Source organism: Scyliorhinus canicula, chromosome 6 (genome assembly GCF_902713615.1).
Source record: "Scyliorhinus canicula chromosome 6, sScyCan1.1, whole genome shotgun sequence".
Lineage (NCBI taxonomy): Eukaryota > Metazoa > Chordata > Chondrichthyes > Carcharhiniformes > Scyliorhinidae > Scyliorhinus > Scyliorhinus canicula.
Window position 1 is genome coordinate 69,542,307 of NC_052151.1, and position 19,263 is coordinate 69,561,569.

Below are 19,263 nucleotides of genomic sequence, written 5' to 3' on the forward strand. Positions count from 1 at the left end.
CCGCAAGCCCACGGACATCTCAGCACTTCGCTTTACCGCAAGCCCATGTATAACCTCACGATGCTCCACTTCTCCAGCTTCCACCCTAAACACATTAAAGAAGCCATCCCATATGGACAAGTCCTCTGTATACACAGGATCTGCTCAGACGAGGAGGAGCGTAACAGACATCTACAGACGCTGAAAGATGTCCTTGTACGAATGGGATATGGCGCTTGACTCATCGATTGACAGTTCCAACGTGCCACAGCAAAAACCCGCATTGGCCTCCTCAGAAGACAAACACGGGACACAACCAACAGAGTACCCTTCGTCGCCCAGTACTTTCCCGGAGCGGAAAAACTATGATATCTTCTTCGCAGCCCTCAACACGTCATAGATGAAGATGAACATCTTGCCAAGATCATCCCCACACCCACACTACTTGCCTTTAAACAACTGCGCAACCTCAAACAAACCATTGTTTGCAGCAAACTACCCAGGCTTCAGAACTGTGAACATGACACCTCACAACCCTACCACGGCAATCTCTGCAACACGTGCCAGATCATCGACATGGGTACCACCATTACACGTGAGAACACCACCCATCAGGTATGCAGTACATACTCGTGCGACTCGGTCAACATTGTCTACCTCATACGCTGCAGGAAAGGATGTCCCGAAGCGTGGAATATTGGTGAGACCATGCAGACGCTGCGACAATGGATGAACGGACATCGCGCGACAATCGCCATGCAGGAATGTCCTCATCCAGTCAGGGAACACTTCAGCAGTCAAGGGCATTCAGCCTCTGATCTTTGGGTAAGCGTTCTCCAAGGCAGCCTTCAGGACGCACGACAACGCACCATCTGACCTGGGCTTGCAAAATCCTACCAACTGTTCTGGCTTTTAAAATGTGTTCATTTACAGTTGTTGACAGGGCCCTCAACAATGTGCAGTCCATCTCCCGCGCCACTACCCTTGCCCCCTCCCCTCCCTCCCAGAACAAGGATAGAGTCCCCCTCGTTCTCACATTTCACCCCACCAGCCTCGATATGCAAAGCATAATCCTCCGCCATTTTCGCCAACTCCAGCGTGATGCCACCACCAAACACATCTCCCTTCAATCCTTCTGCCAGCATTCCGCAGAGACCGTTAGAGATAATCTAATCCACTCCTCCACCGTACCCAACATCTCTCCCATCACCCATGGCACCTTCCCATGCAATTGCAGGTGTAACACTTGCCCCTTTACCCCTTCCATGCTTAACATCCCAGGCCCAAAACACTCATTCCAGGTTAAGCAGCATTTTACTTGCACCTCTTTCAATTTGGTCTTTTGCATTCGCTGTTCCCAAAGTGGTCTCCTCTATATCGGAGAGACCAAACGCAGACTGGGTGATCGCTTGGCTGAGCACCTTCGGTCTGTGTGCATTCAGGACCCTGACCTTCCTGGTGCTCGCCATTTTAACACAAGACCCTGCTCCCATGCTCACATGTCTGTCCTTGACCTGCTGCAATGTTCCAGTGAAGCTCGACGCAAACTGGAGGAACAACATCTCATCTTTCGGTTAGGTACGCGACTGCCTTCTGGTTTCAACATCGAATTCAACAACTTCAGATGATTAGCTCTACCCCACCTCGACCCATTTGTTTTCATCCCATTTCATTTTAACTGTCTTTTACCATTTCTTTCTTTCTTGTCTTTCTTTATATATATTAATCCCTCCCATCTTATCCACCTTTCTTTACTCTTTCTCCCCTTTGCTTCCCCCTTCCCCCCCCCCCCCCCCCCCCAAATCTACATCTGTCACAGTTTACTCTCTGATGTTAGTTTCTCTGCTGTTCGGCCTTTCAAACCTTTTGTTCTCTCTGGGGACTGCCGTTAGCATTCTGTTCCCTTGGTTTCTGTGGCTATTAGCACCCCGTTTCCCTGGGTTTCTGTGGCTATGACTCCTCTTTCATTCTCACGTCACAGTATAAATATTTCCCACTTTCTCTGCCTTTTAGCTTTGACAAAAGGTCATCTATCTGGACTTGAAACGTTTGCTCTTTTCTCTCCCTACAGATGCTGCCAGACTTGCTGAGATTTTCCAGCATTTTCTCTTTGGTGAGGCTAAAATTCTCCGGTCGCTGCAAGTCACTTTTCCCACCGGCAACGCACCCCTACCCGTGGGTTTCTCATCGGCCTGAAGTGGTTAGAATGGGAAATCCCATTTACAAGTGACGGGAAGATAGAATCACGGCCCATGGCCAAGAAACACGCAGCTTGGGAATCCAGTCTGTAATATCTGCAAATTTGCAGATGACCCAAAGCTGGGGTGGGAGGGTGAGCTTTGAGGCTCTTTTTATTACCTTTTTGAAATCCCTTTGTTTATGTTTGAAAGTTTCCCAATCTTCCAGCCTGCCACTGGCTTTGCAATATGATGTACCTTGGTTTTTGTCTTTATATTGTCCTTTACCCCCTTGTTTAGCCATGGATATTGTTTATCCCTTTTCCTATCTTTCTTCCTCACTGGGATATATTTTAGTTGTGAGGAATTGAGTATCTTCTTAAAAAACTGCCACTGCTCATAAGCTGCCCTATCTTTTAGCGTTCCTGTATACTCTACTCGGGCCATATCTGTTCTCTTGCCGATGTATTTCCTTTGTTTAATTCCAGAACACAAGTGTGGGACTCCACTTTCTTGCCCCCAAGCTGAATTTTGAATTCTACAGTCACGACTCCTGACATATCCTCCACTCTACCATTACCACCAAGCCAGGGGATCAACCCTAGTTCAATGAAAAATGCAGGAGAGCATGCCAGGAACAACATCAGGCATACCGAAAAATGAGGTGTCGACCCAGTGAAGCTGCAACACAGGACTACTTGTGTGCCAAACAGCATAAGCAGCAAGTAATGGAAAGAGCTAAGCGATTCTACAACGAACGCATCAGGTCTAAGCTCTGTAGTCCTGCCAGATCCAGCCGTGAATGGTGGTGGACAATTAAACAACTGACTGGAGGAGGAGACTCTACAAATATCCCCATCCTCAATGATGGAGGAGCCCAGCACATATGTGCAAAAGACAAGGCTGAGGCATTCGCAACAATCTTCAGACAGAAATGCCGAGTAGATGATTCGTCTCGATCTCCTCTGGAGGTTCCCCCGTCATCACAGATGTCATGTTTTCAGCAAATAGGATTAACAAATGACTGAAGGCACTGGATATTGCAAAGGCTATGTGTTCTGACGATATCCCGGCAATAGTACTGAAGACTTGTGCTCCAGAACTTGCTGCACCCCTAGCCAAGCTGTTCCAGTACAGCTACAACACTGGCATCTACACTGGCTCCTCCATCATTGAGGATGGGGATATTTGTGGAGTCTCCTTCTCCAGTGAGTTGTTTAGTTGTCCACCACCATTCATTGCTCAGGTGTGTCCTGTACACAAGAAACAGGACAAATCAACCCAGCCAATTACCACCCCATCAGTCTACTCTCCATCATCAGCAAAGTGATGGAAGGACTCATCAACAGTGCCATAAAACAGCACTTACTCAGCAATAACCTGCTCATGGATGCTCAGTTTGGGTTCCGAAATGGTCACTCAGCTCTTGATCCCATTACAGCCTTGGTTCAAACATGGACAAAAGAGCTGAATGCATAAGGTCAGAAGTGGGGATGTTTGCGGATGACTGCACAATGTTCAGCACCATTCACGACTCCTCATATAATGAAGCAGTCCATGTCCAAATGCAGCAAGACCTGGACAATATCCAGGCTAGGGCTGACAAGTGGCAAGTTACATTCGTGCCACACAAGTGCCAGGCAATGGCCATCTCCTACAAGAGAGGATCTAACCACTGCCCCTTGACATTCAATGCCATTACCATCGCTGAATCCCCACAATCAACATCCTGGGGGTTACTATTGATCTGAAACTGAACTGGACTAGCCATATTAATACTGTGGCTGCCAGGGCAGGTCAAAGGCTAGGAATCCTACGGCGAGTAACTCGCCCCCTGACCCCCCAAAGCCTGTCCACCATCTACAAGGCAAAAGTCAGGAGTGCAATGGAATACTCTCCACTTGCTTGGATGAGTGCAGCTCCAACAACACTCAAGAAATTTGCCACCATCCAGGACAAGCAGCCTGCTTGATTGCTCCCCTTCCACAAACATTCAAACCTTCCACCATTGCTGAACAGTGGCAGCCATGTGTACCATCTACAAGATGCACTGCAGTAACTCACCAATGTTCCTGAGACAACACCTTCCAAACCTACGACCACTACCATCTAGAAGTACAAGAGGAGCAGATACCTGAGAACTCCACCACCTGGAGGTTCCCCTTCAAGTCACTCACCACCCTGACTAGGAAATATATCGCAGCTTCTTCACTGTCGCTGCGTCAAAATCCTGGAACTCCCTCCCTAACAGCACAGTGGGTGCACCTGCATCTCAAGGACTGCAGCGGTCCAAGAAGGCAACTCACCACCACCTTCTGTACGGCAACTAGGGATGGGCAGTAAATGCTGGCCTAACCAGTGACTCCCACATCCTGTAAATGAATTTTAAAAACTCTCAAGAAAATCCTTAACTATGAAGTCATTAATGAACCCTCCCTCAATACCAAATTGAGAGTAGCTTTCTCCCTGGTTGGTTCCCCAACATACTGTTCCAGTAAACAATCTCTTATACATTCAGTGAACTCTGCCTCCAGGCTACTTCTGCCAATTTGATTCATCCAGTCTATGTGCATAATAAAATCACCCATGATTAGTTTCGTACGTTTCTGACAAGCCCCCAGTATTTCCTGGTTTTTACAGTGCCTCGCTGCAAAACTACTGTTTGGGGACCTGTAGATTACTCCTGCCAAGGACTTTGCGATTTCTTATTTCTACCCAGACTGATTCCACATCTTGCCCTTCAGTGCTTACTTAATTTCTCCTTACAGCACTGATGCCTTTCCTCACCAGTAGGGCTATGCCACCTCGTTTTCCTTTCTGTTAATCTTTTCGAAATACAGTGTACCCTTGACAATTCAATTCCCATTCCTGGGGCAGGATTCTCCCGTACCCGGCGGGGCGGGGGGGTCAGAGAATCCCATCCCTGGTCTCCCTATAACCATATTTCACTAATTGCCACCAAATCATACCCGTTTGTTTTTATTTGCGTTGTTAACTCACTAAGTTTGTCCCGAACGCTTTGTGCATTACAATGCGTTTAAATTTGTTCCACTGTTAAATTTCCCTTCCCTGCTTTAATTCCTTGGAGCATTCCTCTTCTGTCCCTCACCTTTATTTTCTGGTAACCATCCGCCACATTGTTAACCTGTACTCTTACCTCCTCCTTTAATTTGGGTTTTCTAATTTTCTTTGCTCTTTCCCCGGTTCGCCTGCGGGTAACGCTTGGAGACGGGGACCATTACTTTGATACGCTGGAGGAGACCAATGACTTTGTTAAGAAACATGGACTGTGGGATGTTTGAATGAAGTAGTTGGTTTCACCTGAATGGTGGGGTTTTGTTCTTTTTATAGCTATGTGTAATCTACATGTTTTTGTTTTGTCTTTAATCTTGTATCAGGGTTTTGCGTTTTTGTTTTTTTTGTCCCTTCATTGTTGGAAATGTCGGGGAGCGATGGGGGTGAGTGTGGGGATGGGTTTGTATAAAGTTCAATACTAAACTTGAGTTCGGGTAAGGGAGCTGTTTGTGGATTTATTGAATATATAACTTTCACTTTTCCCCAGGTGGGGGTCACCCTGCTGGTAAATATGCTAGTTAACGTGGGTGAAGTGGGGGAGGGAGCCACGGCTGGTTGCGGCGAGAGGGGAGTGGGCTTGTTTTCTTCCTTCGTTGAGGTAACAAGCCTATGCTGGGTGGGTTTTCTTTGTTTGGGATGGAGATGGGGTGGGGCTTGATGGGAGAGGGGAGGGTTTTTGTTTGCCGTTTGAGGGGGTCGGGGGCAGGGACAGACATCCTTGCGGGTAAGATATGGCTGAGCAGAGTGGGGGAGGGGGTGCGGTTTGCCGGAGACCTCCAACCAGGGTGGTTACTTGGAACCTAAGGGGGTAAAATTGACCAGTTCTTGGGTGTTTGCCCATCTAAACATTTTGAAGCTGGCGTTGCTTCCTTGCAGGAGACACATCTGAAAGTTTGGGACCAGATGAGGCTGAGGAAGAGGTGGATGGGACAGGTGTTCCATTCGAGCTTTGACATGAGGACGAGGGGATCTCTCTCTCTCTCTCTCTCTCTCTCTCTCTCTCTCTCTCTCCCCCCCCCCCCCCCCCCGTGCTGATTAATAAGAGGGTTGCTTTATCGGTGAGTAATAGTTTGGTGGATTCAGCAGGGAGAGATGTGATAGTGAGTGGGGTGTTGGCGGGTGCTCTGGTGGTCTTGGTGAATGTATACATGCCACACTGGGGGGGGACTTTAATTGTGTGCTTGATCCCAGATTATATAGGTTGTGCCCCAAATCCCAAATGGTTATGACATCAGGGGTGGTGAAAGAGCTGCCATTGGAGCAAATAGGGGGAGTGAACCCGTGGAGATTCAGATACCCGAGGGAGAAAGAGTTTGCCTTTTCACATGTACACATTGACCTCTTTGTAGTGTGTAACTCTTTATTCCCCGGGGTAGTGTGGGCGGACTATTCATATCTGATCCCACTCCGCCTTATATGGATTTGGGTTTGGAGGAGGGCTTCGTGCAGTGACCCCCGTGGAAGCTGGATACGGCACTGCTCACAGACAAAGGGATGCACAAGAGGATAGCTTCTGCTATTGGGAGTTTTGTGGAGTTTAATAAGAATGAGGAGGTCTCACCTTCCACGTTCTGGGAGGCATTAAAGGCAGTTTTTAGGGGGAGTTAATTTTGATTAAAGGAGAGGCAGAGATTGATGGAGTCTATTCTTGCAGTGGACAGTCAATACTCTGCTACCCCAACAGCAGAGCTGTTGGCGAAGAGGAAGAAGTTCCAGATGGAGTTTGAGTTGGTGTCGACGGGGAAAGCAGTTGCCAACTTTGTCCTGCGAGAGGGGAGTATGGGGAGAAGACCAGTCACTAATTGACTCACCAGTTAAGGCAGCAGGCAGCTTCTCCGGAGATAACTCAGCTTATGGACCTGAGGGGACAGTTGGTTTCTGATCCAGAAAAGATTAATGGGGTATTTGAGACCTTTTACCAGGAGCTACATAGTTCTGAGCCTCGGGAGGAAGACTTGACGACGGTACAGTTCTTGGATGGGTTGATTTTCCCATCAGTGGGAAGGGAAAGAGGGCAGATACTGGCTGCGCCTCTCGGGCTGGGGGAAATTATGAAATGTATCTGTTCTGTGCAGTCCGGGCAAGGAACCGGGCCCGGACAAATTCCCAGTGGAATTTTATAAAACATTTGCAACAGAGTTGGTTGGACATGTTTAACGATTCTCTGTCCTGCAGGGTGATGCCGGCCACTCTGGCACAGATATCCATTTGCTTAAGCCTAAAGATGGATAAAGATCCCATGGAATGTGGGTTATATAAGCCGATCTCTCTGAATAAAGTTAAATTACTGTGGATGCTGGAATCTGAAACCAAAGAGAAAATGCTGGAAAATCTCAGCAGGCCTGGCAGCATCTGTAGGGAGAGAAAATAGAGAATGTTTCGAGTCCAGATGACCCTTCGTCAAAGCTGATGTCAGCTATTTTGTCTGGAAAGGTTTCTGCCAGGTTGCAGCTGGAAGACACTGTCTCTCTCCTGCCCTTTCTCTCTCAGCCAGACGATATCCAAAACCTCCAAGCTAGTTCTGTGAAGGCTCTCCTGGTGAGAGGACAGACCACACTCGAGTTTATGGAGCAGTCACTCACAGATCTGTAACCTTTTAATCCTCTGCCTGGAAGGCTGGGCGGAGCGCGAACTGAGCATTCTTTAAAATACAGCTGGCATTTGTGCACAGAAACCAGGCAAATGAAAGGGCAGCAAACTCAGATTTAAAGCCCAGTCATATCTCAAGGAGGCAGGAGCTCCATCTGGTGGGAGAAGGGTGGATGCACATCAACCAAATCCTGTGTAAAGCTCCATTTGGTGGTGGAAGGGCGGAATTGCACCGACCTGGAACACTTGGGTAGAATGCCACCTGGTTGTCGAAGGATGGAACTGTACCAACCTGAACTTCTTGAGTAACTTCTATTTCCCAGAGGCTGCAACCGCAACAGCGAAGAGTCATCTCAAACCTTCCCCATTAATCCCCATTTTCTTTATCCTCCCTTACTCTTACCATGTGTCTGCCTTGTGTGTCTGGGTGGAGGATGGTCCAGGTTTTGGGAATAGGTAGATTGGTAGATCATTGTTGTGTTATTTCGTTACACATTCATCTTTTCCTCTTGTTATTAATAAACAGTAAGAAGTCTTACAACCAGGTTAAAGTCCAACAGGTTTGTTTCAAACACTAGCTTTGGGAGCACTGCTCCTTCCTCAGGTGAAGGAGCAGTGCAGAAGCAGCGCTCCGAAAGTTAGTGCTTGAAACAAACCTGTTGGACTTTAACCTGTTGTTGTAAGACTTCTTACTCTGCTCACCCCAGTCCAACGCCAGCATCTCCACATCATTATTAATAAACAGTTTGTCAATATTTTATAAATCTGCTGTCTGTAACTCATTGGAGCAATCAAGGGTTAAAGATCTTCGGGAGACACAAATTATTGGTGCCGTTTCAACTCGCCTTCCTGCTCTCACGTCCACATGTCACATCCTTGGCCTGTTGCAATATACCAGTGAAGCCCAGCGCAAACTGGAGGACCAGCACCTCATCTTCCGATTAGGCACGTTACAGCCTTCCGGACTTAACATTGACTTCAACAACTTCAGACTGTGAAATCTCTCCACCACTGGTACCCAGTTTTTAATTTCTATCAATTTATTTTCATTTCTTCCATTGATTTGTTTTTCCCTCACCATTGTTCACCTCCCCTCCCCCCCACTCCACTTTGGCCAAATATTCACAGTTGCTATTACGTACTGGTCACCTTTGTTCTGCTATTCACGCATTCTAATCTCTTTATGTGCCACTGTCAGCACCCTTCTTAGTCTTAATCACCCCCATTTACATTCCTTTCTTTTTCTATCTTCACCTATAGCTGACCCTCTATCCAACCTCACTGCTCCACGACCCCCACCCCCATCATCAACTACAGTATAACTCTGACCCCGTTTCCAGATCTCTCTAGTTTTGACAAAGTGTCATCCAGACTCGAAACGTTAGCTCCCTTCTCTCTCCACAGATACTGTCAGACCTACTGAGATGGTCACGAATTATTGGTTAATGCAGTTATGTTGGGACTCCGGGGTCTGTGGGGCTTGAACTGACCGTGCACTCGCCCAGACCGTCGTAACACTGTACGCGCCTGATTTATTGTTATATCTTATGGACCCACTCGCTAATGTGGGGATGATAATGGAAGTGTTGAGGCAGTTTGGTTCCATCTCAGGATATAGATTGAATGTGGGCAAGAGTGAAGTATTTACAGTGAAACCTCCAGGGAAGGGAGCTGATGTGGAGATATTGCCGTTTCGGCTGAACAGGACTAGGTTTAGGTACCTGGGGATACGGGTGACTCATGATTCGGCCTTATTGTACAAGTTCAACCTGGCCAGTCTGGTAGAGGACGTGAAGGCGTGTTTGAAGACATTCCGGATGCCTTCCTGTTATCATTAGCGGGAAGCGTCCCGATGGTTAAAATGAACTTTCTTCCAAGGATCGTATTTGCATTTTTGTGGCTTCTAATCTTTCTGCTGAAGCCGTTTTTTGGTAGAGTTAACAAACTGATCTCGACTTTTGTGTAAGACCCTCCCAGGTGCAGGTAAGACTCCCCTCCCCTGGGAGTAGTGGGCATTCCTGCAGAGGGATAGGCAATTGCGTGGCTGGGGGGGTTAATTGATGAATTTGATGAATTATTACTGGACAGCAAACATTGAGAAAGTGTGGGGGTGGGTAGTGGACTCAGGGTCAGTTTGGGGTCTGATGGAGGAGGCCTTGTGTGTAGGTTCAAGTTTGAGGGCACTTAGTACAGCTCCTCTTCTGTTTTCGCTCATCAAATATTCTACGAGCCCAGTGGTAACAGCTTCTCTGAGAATATGGAACCAATTTAGTCTGTGCTTCAAACTGAAATCTATGTCGCTAATGGCACCGATCTGGAGGAACCTTAGATTTATACCGGCCGGGGTGGATTCATTGAAGAGATCTGGGAGAGGGAGCGAGTCGAGAGGTTTAGCTATTTGTTCGGGGAGGATAGATTCGCTGGGCTGAAGGAGCTGGTGGAGAAGTTCCAGTTCCTGAGGGGGAATGGGTTTAAATATTTCCAGGTACAGAACGTTCTTCAGGAGTAACTCTCTACACTTCCTCGGTTGCAGGAGGGGAAGAAGGCTCATGTTCTGGCCTTCATCTCTCTTATAGCCCAGAGGCGGGCTTTGCTCAGGTGGAGGGCATAGGCCCTCCGAAGGCTACAGTATGGTTGGGGAATCTGTCAGAGTTCCTGCATTTGGAAAAATCAAGTAAGCCATTAGAGTGTCGGAGGAGTGGTTCTATTCAAGGTGGATGCCGTTTATTACCTTTAAAGAGCTGGTAGTCGTCAGCCAATAGATGGGGGTGGGGGTTTGGATAAATGAGGGAGGTGTAGGGGTAGTTTTATAAAAATTGTATAAACTTGATTGTCTTTTTTGTATGTTGTAAAATTGAATATTCCCTGAATAAAAATATTTTAAAAACGCTTCAGCCAATCAGAGTTGACTTGCCAACCAGTCAGCACCCTTTTCTTGTACAGTATAAATTGTTGCTCCCCTTGAAATTTGGCACTCTTGCCTTTGTCCAGTTGTTGAGTGCAAGACAAAAAGTTTCAACAGCATCTCTTTTTAGCAGTACTCGGCTACAAAGCAACTATTAATATGCATATAACTAGCTCACCCAATTTGTTCGGCTCGTACTAATATTGTTTCTTGCTGGCTACATTAATGTCACTTGCAGGTGAGGCAGTGATATACTGCTTTCAATTTACTGTACTCGCTGTTCACAATGTTGTCCCTTCTACATTGATCAAATGCGGATTGGGTGACCATTTTGCAGAACATCCTCTGTTCAGTCCGCAAGAATGACCTGATTAGGTGCCATTTTAATTCTCCATCTTGCTCTCACACTCACATCTCTGTCCTCAGCTTACTATAATGTTCTAATGAAGCTCCACACTACCATGAGAAACAGCATCTAATCTTCAGATTAGGCACTTTACATTCTTCAGGACTCAATAATTTCAGACCATCAACTCTGTTCCCTCGTCTTGACTCATTTTTTGATGTTGTGTGCTGGCCTTAACGTTTTCATGCTTTTGCTTCATTACTCTACTATTCACGCACACTCTACTGCAACCATCCTCGCTTCCTTTTGTTCCATGACATCTTTGTCTTTACTCTCTCTGCCCTCTAACCCAAACCTTCTTGTTTTCCTTCTACCCATTCTTTCAACAGCAGAAAACCCATCACATTTGTATGTTCCTTCAGTTATGAAGAAGTTACATTCGACCTGAAACATTAACGCTGGTTCTCTCTCCGTAGATGCTCATGGATCTGCTGAGTATTTCCAATACTTTCTGCTTTTATTTCAGGCTTCCAGCGTCTGCAGTATTTCTGGTTTAATTTTAATGTCTCTTGTCTCCGGGTTCACTATATTCTTATTAGTATCTTGCAGTTTACTTGTAATATTGCATCTTTTTAATGTATTTATCTATTCATTGTTTGCTCACGCTGTTTTGGTCATTGCTACTCAGCCAAGCTCCTGTTCGTTTTATTCAGGGTAACTTAAAATGTTTAATCTTCCACACAAAAGTTAGATGTACATAGTGCTTTTGTCAGGAATATTATGTTGAGTTAATAATTCATATCAAAATGTTGCATCTTCATTGTGTAAATGCCACACCCAGCTGGTGTAGGTAGCCAAGGTCTTCCAAAACTTGTGAGCATGGCACCACTGTTATTGGAGTTCTGATGGTTGAGCTCCTTCCTTCGAGAAATGCCTCTTGCTCTTTTCTCTCAATCCTTCTAGTGGAGATTAGGTACTCCAACTGTTTGCATGGATAACATGTTCACAGAACTCCTATTTGTCTTTCTTTGAAATTGTTTAAGAGTTCTCTTCTTCTTCTGGCCTCATATAGTAGTTCTTTACTTCTTTTCTCTGCCCACCTTAGCTTTAGGATCTTTCTTCAGCATCACATTTCAAAGCTATTGATTTTCTGTTTCCCAATGCCTCACATTCATGATTCATCACTGATGAGACACAACATTTTAGTACTCTTGAATCCTCTTTTCAAGACTCAAACTGACATTTCTTTGAATGTTGTGATGATTCTTTTGGCTTGTCCAACCCATTTTTGAATTCCAGTACTGCTTTTGACATTTAATGTTTTTGTGCTTTCTAGATAGTTTGATTGACGTGTTCGAACTTGCTTCCATTTACTGTGATGTTGCATACGGGAATGTCCTTTTCTTATGTCGTTACCATAATTTACATTTTCTTGCAATTGAATTCCATCATCTCTATCAATTATTTTTTGCAAGTCACCTTCATTTGTTGCTCCAGCGAATGTTGGTGATGACTCTCCCTCCCACAGTTATATTATCCATCCCTTTAATTCCTCTGAGAATGCGCCCACTTTATAGGGAGAAACAGGTGAGTGAATGCAGCTTTATTGAACTGCTGTTTTGACTGATTTTCAATCACTGAGCTCGTACTGATAGTCGCTAACTAGAGGAACTAGCACTGCGTTCGTCAGAAATTATTTGGAAATCTACTAAAGATAACTGGGACGATATGCTAAACTATAAATGGTCTATAATACTCATGTCAGCACGAAGGCACAGTGGGGGCAGCATGGTAGCATAGTGGTTAGCACTTACAGCTCCAGGGTACCAGGTTCGATTCTTGGTTTCGAATGTGCACTTTCTGTGCGGAGTCTGCACATTCTCCCGTGTCTGCGTGGGTTTCCTCCGGGTGCTCCGGTTTCCTCTCACAGTCTAAAGATGTGCAGGTTAGTGGGATTGGCCTTGATAAATTGCCCTTAGTGTCCAAAAATGTTAGGTGGGGTTACTGGGTTATGGGGATAGGGTGGAGGCATGGGCTTCAGTAGGGTGCTCTTTCCAAGGGCCAGTGCAGACTCGATCGGCCGAATGGCCTATTTCTGCACTGTAAATCCTGTGATGTCAAAACTTATATTAGCACTAAAAGCAGAAATTGGAGGAACTATGGGGCAGGGGTCCCGGCTTAGGGGAGTGGCGCCAACCACTCCGGCGTCGGGCCTGCCCAAAGGTGCGGAATTCTCCGCACCTTTGGGGGCTAGGCCCGCGATGGAGCGGATTGCACCACGCCGACTGGCGCCAAAACTGGCATCAGTGGCCTTTCAGGCCCGGCGCCGGGGCTGGCCGAAAGGCCTTCGCCGGTTTGCGCATGCGCCGGTGGGGAATTCTCTTCTGCCTCCACCATGGCGGAGGCCGTGGCGGCGGCGAAAGAGAAAGAGTGCCCCCGCGGGCCTGGCCACCGTGGGGGCACCCCCGGGGTCCTATCGCCCCGTGCCCCCCGCAGGACCCCAGGGGCCCGCTCCCACCGCTGATCCCGCCGCCACCAGAGGTGGTTCAAACCTCGGCGGCGGGAGAGGCCTCACAGCGGCGGGACTTCGGCCCATCGCGGGCCGGAGAATCGCCGCAGGGGCCTCGTCGATTGCCGCAGACGTCACGCCGATCGGCGGGGCGTGATTCCTGCCCCCGCCAATTCCCGGGTGGCGGAGAATTTCTGCCACGACGGGGGCGGGATTTTCGGCGGCCCCGGCGATTCTCCGACCCTGCTGGGGGTCGGAGAATTTTGCCCATGGTGAGAGGAGGTGGTGGAAGTTGGTGAAATTTGAATTCAATAAAAATCTGGAATCAAAAGGTGACCATGAAACCATTGTCGATTGTTGCAAAAACCCATCAGATTCATTAATGTCCTTCAGGGAAGGAAATCTGTTGTCCTGACCTGGTCTGGCCGACATGTGCCTCCAGATCTAGAACAAAGTGGTTGACTCTTGATTGCCCTCAGGGATGGGTAATAAGTGCTGGCCAACCCGGCGATGCTCACATCTCATGGACGAAAGAAAAAAGGACAAACAGTTCATGTTTCTGGTTGGTGACTTCATCAGAACGTGAGGAAATTAGTGATAAGCTATTTGGAGCTGGGGAAAAAGTAGGGGAGGACAGATGGAGGAGGAGAGGAAAGACCAAAAGGGGAGGTCTCTGATGAGGTGGAAAGTTAAGAGTAATTAAGTGATAAAGGGGATGATACTACAAGGCAAAATATGGTATTGGAACAAATAAAGAAACAATGGTTGAATGGTTGAAGTGGCAAAACCTAAATCATTATCAGAACCTAGAAAAAAAGTAATAGTTATGATCTGAAGCAACTGGACCCAATAATTGCAACTTCTAAAAAATTAATTTATGGGATGTGGGCTTTGCTAGTTAGGCTAGCATTTATTGCCCATTCCTAACTGCCCTTGAGATAGACATAGACATAGAACTTACAGTGTAGAAGGGGCCATTCTGCGCCGTCCCTTGGAAAGAGCATCCACACCTCCACCCTATCCCCGTAACCTCACCTAACCATTTTTGGTCACTAAGGGCAATTTATCATGGCCAATCCACCTAACCTGCACATCTTTGGACTGTGGGAGGAAACCGGAGGAAACCCACGCAGATACGGGGAGAATGCGCAGACTCCGCACAGACAGTGACCCAGCCGAGAATCGAACCTGGGACCCTGGAGCTGTGAAGCAACTGTACTAACCACTGTGCTACCGTGCCGGTAGATGATGGTGGTGAGCTTTCTGATGGAGCTGCTGCAATCCCTATGATGCAAGTTCACCCGCAGTGTTGTTAGGGAGGGCGTTCCAGGACTGTGTTCCAGGAAATCTGCTGTCCATGCGGCTCCAGGCCCACAGCAACATGGTTGACTCCGAAACGCTCTTTTCCCACCCAGTTGTTTCCTACAGTTAAAAACGTCAATGTGAAATGAAACCAGGTTGTCCCCGAAAAGGACAACTCCAAACTAAACCCTGCCAATCTTGCATAGTCCTCCTTACTTGCATTTGGAGAGCTGTCCCACAGACAATAAGATACAGTCTGACATGGGCATACTTATGGATTCACACCTTACAGATAATGTCTCAGACACCACCCGTCATCACCTCCAGGTATGTCCTGTCCGACCGGTAGGGCAGACCCAGCAGAAGTGGTACACAGTCAGGAGGGAGCTACCCTGGGGGTCCTCAACATCACCTATGGATCACATGAAATCTCATGGCATTAGGTCAAACATGGGGAAGGAAACCTCTTGCTGATTACCACATACTATGCCACCATTGCTTTCCCCCCCTCCTCCCAACCCCTAAGCTGATGACCCCAGCTGATGAATCAGTACTCCTCCATGTTGAACACTGCTTGCAGAACACTGAGGGTGGCAAGGGTGCAGAATGTACACTGGTGGGAGACTTTAATGCCAATCACAAGAGTGGCTCAGTAACACCATGACTGATGGAGCTGGCCAAACCCTACAGGACATAGCTGCTAGACTATGTCTGTGATAGGTGGTGAGAAAACTAACTGGAGGGAAAAGTGTATGACACCTCATCTGCACCAACATGGCTGCCGCAGATGCATCTGTCCACGGTATTGGGAGGGGTGACCCTGCACAATATCTGTGGAGACACAGTTCCATCTAAACAATGCGGATACCCATCATCATGTAGTGTAGCACTCACCCTGCTAATTGGGATAGATTTAGAACAGACCTAGCAACTCAAGTCTGGGCATGCGTGAGGGCGTGTGGTCATCAGCAGCAGAATTGTACTCAACCTCAATCTGTAAACACATGGCCCGGCATATCCCCCACTCTACCATTACCACCTAACCAGGGGATCAACCCTGGTTCAATGAAGAGTGCAGGAAGGCATGCCAGGAGCAGCACCGGGCATGCCGAAAAATGTGGTTTCAACCTGGTGAAGATACAACACAGGACTATGTATGTAAGCAACATGCAATAGACAGAGCTAAGCATTCCCACAACCAGTCCTGCCACTGGAGGATGAAGCTTCACAAATATCCCCATCCGCAATGATCATAGAGTCTTAGAATTTACAGTGTAGAAGGAGGCCATTCGGCCCATCGAGTCTGCACCGGCTCTTTAGAAAGAGCACCCTACCCAAGCCCACACCTTCACCCTATCCCCGTAACACAGTAACGCCACCCAACCTTTGGGGGCACCCAACACAAAAGATGAAGTTGAAGCACTTGCAGCAATCTTCAGCAGAAGTGCCCAGTGGATAATCCATCCTCGGCCTCTTCTGGAGGCCCCTAGCGTCATATGTGCCAGTCTTTCAGCCAATCGTATTCACTCAAATGTGAAACGGCTGATTACTGCAAAAGCTGTGGTTCCTGGCAATAGTACTGAAGACCTGTGCTCCAGAACTTGCTGCACCCCTAGCCAAGCTGTTCCAGTACAGCGACAACATAGACATCCCCAGCAATGCGGAAAATTACCCGGTTATGTCCTGTGTACCAAAAGCAGAACAAATTTATCCTAACCACTTACAGCCCAATCAATCTACTCTTGATCATCAGTAAAATTCATGCTGTTCCTGGAGACTAAGTGCTTTTGGAAGAACCAAACAAGACTCATTACCTTTTTAAAAAAAAATGTTGATTTAACATGCAATTTGAAAGAGTGAATAGAATCCAAAAAACTGCCTTTAAGCTCACCATTAAGAATTCCCATGCACTACTTTTTTTGAATATTTGTTGGATTTTACCCCTATGCAACATTCTTTAAAATAAATTTATTTGATTTCAATTTTAGTCAGTGATATTCTTCCTTAGTGCAGTAGTGCTCATGTGTTCACCAGGGAATGACAATGTGCAGACAGTGCATTATATCCACATGCATCAATATTCTTGCAAATTCTAATCATTATGAAAAACAACTGTTCACACGTCAGGAACATGCAAAACTGTGTTCTAGATAGTAAAATTGAAGAATTGTTTCTGTAAAGAAGGTCTGAAGTTCTACCTGAACATTAGTGCTCTTATTGGAAGCCATGATGTGGAAATGCCGGCGTTGGGCTGGGGGTAAGCACAGTAAAAAGTCTTACAACACCAGGTTAAAGTCCAACAGATTTGTTTTGAATCACTAGCTTTCGGACCATAGCTCCTTTCTCAGGTGAAGGTGATGAAGGAGCAGTGCTCTGAAAGTTAGTGATTCAAAACAAACATGTTGGGCTTTAACGTGGTGTTGTAAGACTTCCTACTGTGCTTTTATTGGCAGTATTAATGTGTTGATTTTGGTTTGATATTAAAAGGAGTAAATTTTACTTCACAGTATAAGCAGGTACTTAAATTATCTTTGTTTATTATAGGTTCCACTTAGGCAGGATTATGGCAGCAAAGACATTCTCTTTCTACATTTACACCAGTACAGTCGCAAAATGCCACTGACTCAACAGCTGACGTAAGTAGGTTTGCCTTCATGTATTGTTTTATTGCTGAATGAAGTACCAGAAATTATTGTGGTTGGGTTGAAGCCATAAAGAATCTGCTTACAAAGACTACGCCTTTGACAACCGTTTTTCTCCCCCACTGTTGTGGAGCACCATATCATTGGATTCATTTTCAATCACAAAGCTGCTTCAAGCATACTTTCTGGCTTTACAAAAGAGTCCTTTGGCACAGTTTTAAAATTTCATTTCCAGTTGAAACCCTATGCAAAGCTTGTATATTTTCATGAAGCATTTCCCATGTAATTTCTAGATATAAGTTTGAGAATCTCGAGTACGAGTTCCACAGCATTTAACAATCTGACTTATAATGATTTAATTCCATTCCCGAGAATGGCACTGTCATGCCTGGAAAGATAGCTGGGTTCACCTTGCTAGTATAGCTGTGAAACTGACTTCAAGAAGATGCAGGAAAGCCAAACCAATGATGACATGCCTCCCTGCTAGACCTCTCTCAGACCATCTTTTACAGTGGCACAGCTGAAATGGTAATTTGATGTTGAAAATGTGAACCCATGTTTTTTTTTGTCTTTCGGAGGTTGGGTTTGGGTGGATTGTAACTTGCTGTCAGCAAGCTCATACTTATACAGAGTTGTAGAACTTTAGGTACCTATTGCAAAATTTGTATCATTTGCCGTGTAGCAAAGTAAAGATTATGCCTACTTCAACTGAGCTTCACCTTTGCTAGGTTTTAGACATCTAGATATGTTATTTTCCATCAATCAACAGAATGCTAATTCTAACTTAAATATTGTGTTTTTTACCACACTGATCATGTTCAGCAATTAGTTTTGCTGGTGTAGTAAAACCTCAGATTACATGTAGGCCTTCAGCTCATTGCATAACTTTAGCACTGTTCACCAAAGCACTTGGCACTTGCATTCTTATTTGTTTTTTGATTCTTTGCAGCATCCCCTCAACTGTGCTTCACCCTGCTATTGTACGCCTCGGATTGCAGTACTCTCAAGGCATTATCATAGGGTCCAATGCACGATGTATAGCATTACTACATGCTTTTAAACAGGTATGAAACACAGCAAATCTACCTCCTGCAGAAGAGACAACACCAAAGATGTGGTTTTGCCTTTAATAGATGGTTCTTTTTCTTTTTATCTCATTTATTGGTTCTCTGAGGTGAGATCGGTTAGTTGAAAGCCGTACCAAAATATTGTGGCCTTCAAGTTCCTGAGCTTGCAAATGCAGTTATTTCTTCCTGTGTACTGATGAATTTCAGCCAACTAGTAGGTCCTTGCAATGACAGGTTGTCTTTTTTATTGGGTAGATTTAACACAGAGCTAGCGCTTGCCTCTTCGTTGTTGGAGGCAGTGCTGTCAGCGGGAGTTGGAGAGGGGAGTTGTCTCGGCGATTTACGGTAGCGTTTTTGAGGAGGGTGGGGTGTCCATGGAAGGGGTTAAGGCAAAGTGGGAGGAAGATTTGGGGGTGGTGCTGGAGGAGAGTTTGTGGTGCGAGCTGCTGCAGAGGGTACATATAATATACAGTGCAGAAGGAGGCCATTCGGCCCATCGAGTTTGCACCAACACACCTAAGCCCTCACTTCCATCCTATCCCTGTAACCCAATAACCTAACCTTTTTGGTCACTAAGGGCAATTTAGCATGACCAATCCACCTAACCTGCACGTCTTTGGAGCACCCGGAGGAAACCCACGCAGACACGGGGAGAACATGCAGACTCCGCAC

General features: G+C 46.3%; 1 protein-coding gene across 3 annotated transcripts in view; it reads left to right on the plus strand.

Moving 5' to 3' along the window:
* The window catches only part of eif2b4 (eukaryotic translation initiation factor 2B, subunit 4 delta), a 77,347-nt gene that overhangs the window by 34,464 nt on the left and 23,620 nt on the right, over nt 1–19,263 (plus strand). For all 3 annotated transcript variants that reach the window (XM_038799468.1, XM_038799466.1, XM_038799467.1), the window contains 2 exons: nt 17,427–17,518; nt 18,474–18,588. In XM_038799468.1, the coding sequence (XP_038655396.1) occupies nt 17,427–17,518; nt 18,474–18,588 (207 nt within the window). The remainder of the gene's footprint in view (nt 1–17,426; nt 17,519–18,473; nt 18,589–19,263) is intronic.